Source organism: Pristis pectinata, chromosome 11 (assembly GCF_009764475.1).
Source record: "Pristis pectinata isolate sPriPec2 chromosome 11, sPriPec2.1.pri, whole genome shotgun sequence".
In the NCBI taxonomy this organism is placed as follows: Eukaryota; Metazoa; Chordata; class Chondrichthyes; order Rhinopristiformes; family Pristidae; genus Pristis; species Pristis pectinata.
This window is the reverse complement of record NC_067415.1, coordinates 75,291,094-75,300,196: the sequence shown is the minus strand read 5'-3', so window position 1 is coordinate 75,300,196 and position 9,103 is coordinate 75,291,094. Positions and strand designations below refer to the sequence as shown.

At 50.0% G+C, this 9,103-nt stretch overlaps 1 protein-coding gene across 2 annotated transcripts in view; it reads left to right on the top strand.

Annotated features, from left to right (window-relative positions):
• Positions 1-1,562: 1,562 nt before the first annotated feature.
• ndfip2 (Nedd4 family interacting protein 2) overlaps positions 1,563-9,103 on the top strand; it is a 59,421-nt gene continuing 51,880 nt past the window's right edge. For both annotated transcript variants that reach the window (XM_052026330.1, XM_052026331.1), the window contains exon 1: positions 1,563-1,822. In XM_052026330.1, coding sequence (XP_051882290.1) covers positions 1,784-1,822 — 39 coding nt within the window. In that variant the 5' untranslated portion in view covers positions 1,563-1,783. The remainder of the gene's footprint in view (positions 1,823-9,103) is intronic.

Below are 9,103 nucleotides of genomic sequence, written 5' to 3'. Positions count from 1 at the left end.
CCACCTCTCCTTACCTCCTCCCCCTCCCCCACTCCCCCTCCCCTCCCCCCCCACTCCCCCCTTCCTCCCCCTCTCCCTCCCCATCTCCTCCCCTCCCTCCTTCCCCCCACCCACCCTCTCCTCCCTCCTCCCCCCCACCCACCCTCTCCTCCCTCCTCCCCCCACCCCCCCTCTCCTCCCTCCTCCCCCCTTCCCCCCACCCCCCCTCTCCTCCCCCCTTCCCCCCACCCACCCTCTCCTCCCCCCACCCACCCTCCTTCCCCCCACCCACCCTCTCCTCCCCCCACCAACCCCTCCTCCCCCTCCCCATCACCCTCTCCTCCACCCCCCTCTCCTCCACCCCCATCACCCTCCTCCACCCCCATCACCCTCTCCTCCACCCCACCCCCCCACATCCCTCTCTTCCACCCCACCCCCTCTCCTTACCTCCTCCACACACCCACCTCTCCTTACCTCCTCCCCCTCTCCCACTCCCCCCTCTCTCCCCTCCCCCCTCCCCCCTCCCCCCTCCCCCTCCCCATCTCCCCTCCCCTCCCCCTCCCCTCCCCCTCCCCCTCCCCATCTCCCCTCCCCTCCTCCCACAATCCCCCTCCCCCCACATCTCCCCTCCCCTTCTCCCCATCACACACCCACCCACCCCCTCCCCACCCCTCACACACCTCCTCCCCACCCCTCACACCACCCACCCACCCCTCACACACCCCCCATCCCCCCACCCCTCACACCCCCCACACCCCCCCATCCCTCACACCCCCCACACCCCCCCATCCCTCACACCCCCACACCCCCCCATCCCTCACACCCCCCCCACACACCCCCCATCCCTCACACCCCCCCACACCCCCCATCCCTCACACCCCACCCCCACAGCCCCCATCCCTCACACCCCCCCCACCCCCCTATCCCCACACCCCCCATCCCTCACACCCCCCCATCCCTCACACCCCCCCACACCCCCATCCCTCACACCCCCCCCACACCCCCCATCCCTCACACCCCCCCCACACCCCCCATCCCTCACACCCCCCCACACACACCCATCCCTCACACCCCACCCCCACACCCCCCATCCCTCACACCCCCCACCCCCACACCCCCCATCCCCACCCCCCACCCCCACCCCCCCACCCCTCACACCCCCCCACCCCTCACACTCACCCCCCCACCCCTCACACCCCCCCATCCCTCACACCCCCCCATCCCCCCATCCCTCACACCCCCCCATCCCCCCATCCCTCACACCCCCCATCCCTCACACCCCCCCCCACACCCACACCGTCACACCCCCCCACCCCCCCCATCCCTCACACCCCCCCACCCCCCCATCCCTCACACCCCCCCACACCCCCATCCCTCACACCCCCCCATCCCCACCCCTCCCCTCCCCACCCCACCCCACCCCACCCCACCCCTCAGTACTTTCCCCACCCCACCCCACCCCACCCCTCAGTACTTTCCCCACAACTCCGACCACCCGTCAGACCTGCCGAGAGCCCGTGACGTCAGGCGGAGCGGCGGTGGGAAGTTCCAAGGAAGCAACGTCACAAAGGCCGGGGCTGCGCTAAGCTCTGTGCGCAGAATCGGCTCCGGAGCCGTCGTCAGGGCCCGGGCGCTGAGGCGGCGGGTTGTTTACCGGCGCTCGACCGCCGCCACAGGAGGGAGGGAGAGGCAGGGGCAGCGGAAGCGGAGCGGGGCAGGAGGGAGGGGGACGGGACTGTTGGCTGGGAAGCAGCGGAGCGGAGGTCGGCGAGCGACGGCCGGGCGTTTTGCTGAGGCAGCGAGGATGATGGAGCATCACCAGGCCTGCAGCCGCTACCGGGCGGTGAGTCTGACCCACGCAGCCCGGAGTCCGGGCTCCGCCTGCGGCTCGGCAGCAGCGCTCTTCCGTGCCCCAGCTCCTGTCTTATTTCGGTCCCTGCTTCCCCCCACCCGCCTGTGCATTCGGTTTATTGTCCCTTGGACCACACCCCCTCCCTCCCCCTCCCTCCCCCTCCCCTCACTCCCCCCTCCCTCCCCCGCCCCCTTCCCTCCCCCCTCCCTCCCCCCCTTCCCTCCCCCCTCCCTCCCCCCCTTCCCTCCCCCCTCCCTCCCCCCCCTTCCCTCCCCCCTCCCTCCCCCGCCCCCTCCCTCCCTCCCCCCTCCCTCCCCCCTCCCTCCCCCCCCTTCCCTCCCCCCCCCTCCCCCCCTCCCTCCCCCCCCCTCCCCCCCCCCCCTCCCCCCCCTCCCTCCCCCCCCCCTCCCCCCCCCCCCCCCCTCCCCCCCCCTCCCCCCCCCCCCTCCCCCCCCCTCCCTCCCTCCCCCCCCCCTCCCCCCCTCCCCCCCCTCCCCCCCCCTCCCCCCCTCCCCCCCCTCCCCCCCCCCCCTCCCCCCCCTCCCCCCCCTCCCCCCCTCCCCCCCTCCCTCCCTTCTCACATTCTGATCAGTTTTTGCTTCCAAAACGGAGCAAGAGCATCGTCAAACACAAGGGGTTTCCTTCAAATGCAGGCTATTAGTTATTTCCACCCACTGCGGTGACTGTCAGTTCGTGTGTAGGCGGAGTTGGATGTGGTGTTGTTGGCGCTTTTCGGTCCTTCTCTCTGCCATGTATTTCTAGAGTGAGGCAGCTGGAGTTGGTTCAAAAGCAGATGACAGGTGCTGTTGAGGCCTGACACATTGCACTGGCAGATCAGATTTTGTAATGTCAGAATTCTTCAGTGAAGGTAGAATTTCAAATGCAACGTTGTTAACTTGAGGGATTCTTTTGGGAAGAAAGATGGTGAAACTAGAAATCTCTTTTCTGAGCAAATTATTATAACAGTTGGTATTGGAGCTTGATTTTGAAAATAATGTATGAATCAATTATTTAAAATTTGCTCAAAGATTTTGCATGATACATATTTCTGTGTGTCTGTGACATTATCCTAAACTAAAATCAGTTTAGCCTTGACCAAGTCCTAAGGCACTGAGGACTGAAGATTTGTGCAGTTAATAATTTCTGTTATGTTTTGATCAGTGGATCAAATCACTGCAGCACTAACTCAGTTATTTCAAGGAATCAATCTTTTACATTTTCTGGATTCAACATATAAAGTTTAAATGAAAAACACGATGATGCTGTAGGAACTCAGCAGGCCAGCCAACATCTGTGGAGAAAAGCAGGTGGTCAACGTTTCGGGTCAGGCCCCTTCTTCAGGACTGAAGATAGGAAAAGGGGAAGCCCAATATATAGGAGGGAAAAGCAGAGCAGTGATAGGTGGACAAAAGAGGGGAGGCGAGGTGGGCACAAGGTGGTGATAGGTAGATGCAGGTAAGAGATAGTGATAGGCAGGTGCGGGGGAGGTGGGGAGAGCAGATCCACCAGGGGATGAGTCAAAGGTAAGGAGAGAGAGGAAAAAGGCTAGGAAAGGGAAGAAGAGAAGAACGTCATGGAGGGACTGTCTACGGAGTCTCTGTGGGTGGCAGTTAGGAACAAGAAGGGGTCAGTAACTTTACTGGGTGGTTATTATAGGCTGCCCAATAGTAACAGGGATATCGAGGAGCAGATTGGGAAGCAGATCCTAGAAAGGTGTGATAATAACAGAGTTGTTGTGATGGGAGATTTTAATTTCCCAAATATTGATTGGCATCTCCAAACAGTGAGGGGTTTAGATGGGGTGGAGTTTGTTAAGTGTGTTCAGGAAGGATTCTTGACACAATATGTAGATAAGCCTACAAGGGGAGAGACTGTACTTGATCTGGTATTGGGAAATGAACCTGGCCAGGTGTCAGATCTCTTAGTGGGAGGGCATTTTGGAGATAGTGTTCATAATTCTATCTCCTTTACAATAGCATTGGAGAGAGGTAGGAACAGACGGACTAGAAAGGCCTTTACTTGAAGTAAAGGGAATTATGAGGCTCTCAGGCAGGAAAATGGAAGCTTAAATTGGATACAGATGTTCTCGGAAAGGTACGGAAGAAATGTGGCAAATGTTCAGGGGATATTTGGGTGGAGTTTTGCATAGGCATGTTCCAATGAGACGGGAACATGCCTATGCAGATACAGGAATCGTGGTGTACAAGGGCTATAATAAATCTAGTCAAAAGGAAAAGAAAAGCTTACGAAAGGTAGAGAGCTAGGTAATGTTAGAGATCTGGAACAGTATAAGGCTAACAGGAAGGAGTGTAAGAAGGAAATTAGGAGAGCCAGAAGGGGACATGAGAAGGTCTTGGTGGGCAGGATTAAGGAAAACCCCGAGGCATTCTACAAGTATGTGAAGAGCAAGAGGATAAGATGTGAAAAAATAGGGCCTATCAAGTGCAGCAGTGGGAAAGTGTGTATAGATCTGGAAGAAATAACGGAGGTACGTAATGAATAGTTTACATCAGTATTCAGTACAGAAAAAGATCTGTGTGATTGTAGTGAGGACTTGCAGCAGGCTGAAAAAATTGAGCATGTAGATATTAGGAAAGAGGAGGTGCTAGAACTTTTGGAAAGCATCAAGTTGGATATGTCGCTGGGACTGGATGAGATGTACCCCAGGCTGCTGTGGGAGGCGAGGGAGGAGTTTGCAGAGCCTCTGGCAATGATCTTTGCACATCGATGGAGACGGGAGAGGTCCCAGAAGATTGGAGGGTTGCGGATGTTGTTCCCTTATTCAAGAAAGGGAGTAGAGATAGCCCAGGATATTATAGACCAGTGAGTCTTACCTCAGTAGTTGGTAAGCTGATGGAGAAGATCTTGAGGGGCAGGATTTATGAATATTTGGAGAGGTATAATATGATTAGGAATAGTCAGCATGGCTTTGTCAAGGGCAGGTCCTGCCTTACGAGCCTGATTGAATTTTTTTGAAGATGTGACTAAACACATCGATGAAGGGAGAGCAGTAGATGTAGTGCATATGGATTTCAGCAAGGCATTTGATAAGGTACCCCATGCAAGGCTTATTGAGAAAGTAAGGAGGCATGGGATCCAAGAGGACATTGCAATGTGGATCCAGAACTGGCTGGCTGGCCCACAGAAGGCAAAGAGTGGTTGTTGAAGGGTCGTATTTTGCATGGAGGTCAGTGACCAGTGCTGTACCTCAGGGATCTGTCCTGGGACCCTTACTCTTTGCGATTTTTATAAACGACCTGGTTGAGGAAGTGGAGGGATGGGTTAGTAAGTTTGCGGATGACACAAAGGTTGGATGTGTAGTAGATAGTATGGAGGGCTGTCAGAGGTTACAGCGGGATATAGATAGGATGCAAAGTGGGCTGAGAAGTGGCAGATGGAGTTCAACCCAGACAGTGTGAAGTGGTTCATTTTGGTAGGTCAAATATGATGGCAGAGTATAGTATTAATGGTAGGACTCTTGGCAGTGTGGAGGATCAGAGGGATCTTGGGGTCCGAGTCCATAGGACGCTCAAAGCAGCTGCGCAGGTTGACTCTGTGGTTAAGAAGGCATATGGTGTATTGTCCTTCATCAATCAGGAAATTGAATTTAGGAGCCAAGAGGTATTGTTGCAGCTACATAGGACCTGGTCAGAACTGTGCTCAGTTCTGGTCGCCTCACTGCAGGAAGGATGTGGAAGCCATAGAAAGGGTGCAGAGGAGATTTACAAGGATGCTGCCTGGATTGTGGAGCATGCCTTATGAAAGCACATTGAGGGAACTCGGACTTTTCTCCTTGGAGCGACGGAGGATGGGGGGGACCTGATAGAGGTATATAAGATGATGAGAGGCATTGATCGGGTAGATAGTCAGAGGCTTTTGCCCAGGGCTGAAATAGTTGCCACAAGAGGACACAGGTTTAAGCTGCTGGGGAGTAGGTATAGAGGAGAGGTCAGGGCTAAGTTTTTTTTACTCAGAGTGGTGAGTGTGTGGAATGGGCTGCTGGCAACGGTGCTGGAAGAGGAAACAATAGGGTCTTTTAAGAAACTTCTGGATAGGTACGTGGAGCTGAGAAAAACAGGGCGAAAGGTAAGCCTAGTAATTTCCAAGGTAGGTACATGTTCAGCACAGCTTTGTGGGCTGAAGGGTCTGAATTGTGCTGTAAGTTTTCTATGTTTCTAAGAAGCATGGTGGGGGTGGTTGTGGGGAAGGGGTATGGGGATTACCTAAAGTGGGAGAATTCAATGTTCATGCTGTTAGGCTGCAAGGTTCCAAGATGGAAAATGAGGTGCTGTTCCTCCATTTTGTGCTTGGAATTCTCCTGGCAGTGGAGAAGGCCGAGGACTGTCATATCAGTGATAGTGTGGGAAGGGGAGTTGAAGTGACTGGTAACAGGGAGATGCAGGTTGCGGTTATGGACAGAGCACATGTATTCTGCAAAACGGTCACCTAGTCTGTGTTTGGTCTCACCAATGTAGAAGAGGCCACATCGTGTTTTTCGTCTAGATTCCAGTATCTGCAGTCTTTTGTTTCTCTCATATAAAGTTTAAAATTTTAAGAATTGCAGTGATTACTTAGCTCTTTTTATTTTAATAAACTAGCAGCTAAAAGCTGTGAAATTTCTGTCTATATCTTAGATAATATTGATATGAAAATGTTATTTGTTTCCTTGTGTAACAATTCAGCTGCTAATCCAAAATGGATCTGGTCTGGTCATATACCTTTTATTTATATGCTTTTCTTCAAAAAGTCTAAATTCTTTTGTGGCTTAGATTGCATCTTTAACTACTGGTAGCACTGTTGAATTCCATCTGGGATGTTTGAAAAGATAATTTCCTTATATTCCTCAATGTAAAGAATTACTCCCTATCGTACTGCATAAGATAGAGATTCTGAGACAGAATAAAAAGCTTATTGGAAAGATGAACATTGGGAGGAATTTGCAGCAATAAAATAGAGGTGAAGATGCAGAGGTCTGGGGAAAAATTCTAGATGAAAGAATCTGAATATCCACTATTGGTGGTGGAACACAAGTGGAAATATAAGAATGCACTGTTCTTGTATTCAGGAAGGGGTTAAAAGGCTTGTAATTTTGGTTGTCGTCTTGGAGCCTCTTGTCAGGTAGGTAGGGCAGAGATGATGCTTGATTGGCACATAATGCAAGAAGCATGTGACAGTTTTATACCACTTGAATATTGGTGAGAGTTGTAGGGAAGGCAGTAAATTCAACATTGAATCTGGAAATGATAAAGATCTGTTTTAAAAGTCCTCTGTTGCCTTTAAAGGCCCTCTCTTGCCATGTTCCAGAGGTTGCTGATGGACTGAATGAGGTTTCAAGACCATCTGAGGGAAATGGCAGCCTAAGAGTTAAGTTACAGGTTGTTTTCAGTAGTCTAGAAATTAGATACAAATAATTAAATCTGGAACTTAAAGAAAAGAAGTCTTGGTGGTAGTCAGACCGAAGCTATCATTCTGTTGTAAAAACCCACCTGATTCTCGAATGTGTCTTCATGAAGGAATCTGGTTCTGCCCTTTGTGACACCCACAGGCATGTGACTGTCTTGACAGTCATCTGAAATGGCCAACCGAGCAGCTCTTGACAGTGAAAGTGAGGGATGAACAATAAATGCTGACAGTCAGTGACACCTACAACTAGTTTGTTTGGATGGGTAGAAAAGTTATGATGGGATTGAGTTTGTTGCACATGAATGCTATTTGTGGTTTACTGACACTTTCTATTTTTTCTGAATTGAGATTGTATGTGGTTTAGTGTTTATATTTGCACAGTTTTTTTCTGTCAAATGTCTAATTACTTATGAAAAAAAAATTGAAACTTCACCTGTAAAACCATGTTTAAATTTTCCAGCATATCTCAAAACCCACTCAGTTACTTTTTTTTAAATTGAAAATCCAGATTATTTAGCACTTTGTCAAGTGTGACATGTTTACTGCTAATAATCTGGTTCCAAACTCCAGCTCCTAATTAAGACTGAACAGTAAAGGAAGAATTCTAATCTGATTGAATTTATAACAGTTCAACCAAGATACCGGCTTTTGTAAACTTTTGTCAGAAGGTTTCCTAATCTTTGCCAATGCATTTCCTCTTGCTGAGTACCAAACCAGGGGCACAGTCTCAATAATAGCAGTATGCCAAGTAGGACTGAGGTGAAGAGAAATTTCTTCATTTAGCAGATGGTGAATCTTGGGAGTTCTCCACAACGGAGATTTGTGAAGGCTCAGTGATTGAGTTCATTTAGAACAGAATTTTTGGATATCGAGGGATATAGAGAGAGTGCAGGAAGAAGGAACTGAGGGAGAAGATCAGCCATGATCTAGATGAATGGTGGAGCTGCACTAAAGGACCTGGCAGCCTACTCTTTCTCATAACTTTCATGTTCTAACCGTATAACAGTCATGGCCTTTCTCTCAATGGAGGTGATTGTCTATCATTGAGCTTTTGGCACCTGAATGAAATAGTTATTTTCAAAATATGAGACTGGGCTTGGATTCTGGAAAAAGAGAATGCTGCTTGATACAGGTTCATTAATTGAATACCTCTGTTTCACTTTAACTTTCCTGTAGTTGGTGGTGTAACCTTGCCCAGAAAATTATTTTTTATTTTTTTCCTGGGTCATTTGTTGTAATTTTTTTTTGCTGCAGTTGAGATTGTCTGATTCACTAGAGATTGCATCTGGTCCTTATTGGTAGAAGTTATTTTGTAATGAGATGATCGGCCTACATTTGTTTGCTCCTTAACTCAGTGTGAACAAAAACATTAGAAATATCTATTTAAAACTATGAAATTCCATTTGAATTATGGGGGTTCTGGGATATTCTCTCCCCCCCTCCCAATCCTCATTGCAATTCACAATGTTTTATGTTCTATTTATGAAAGCCATTTTATAAAGAATGGATTCATTCTGTTTAAGACTCGAGGCAAAAGTCACAGCTTTTCACCTGGTTGAGGTAGAAATAAAATGCCTGTGTGAAATGAATCCCCTCTGCAATATCTGAACGAACGAAAATACTAAATTCTCAGATTCATAAGATAGCATTGGTGATGGGGGTTAACAAATGTATTATGTTTTGTTTCTCTGCAGTAGAGCCAAACGCATTAATTGAAATATGTCAGTCAGTAAAACTTGCATTATAAAATTCTTCATAATTGAAATTTATATAAATGTACTTTTCAGGCTATTCTCAAAGAAAGCAGAATGTAGGATTTGAAAAACATTCTATGGTGTGATCTGTGCCAAGCCAGGAGCTCCTATCTCC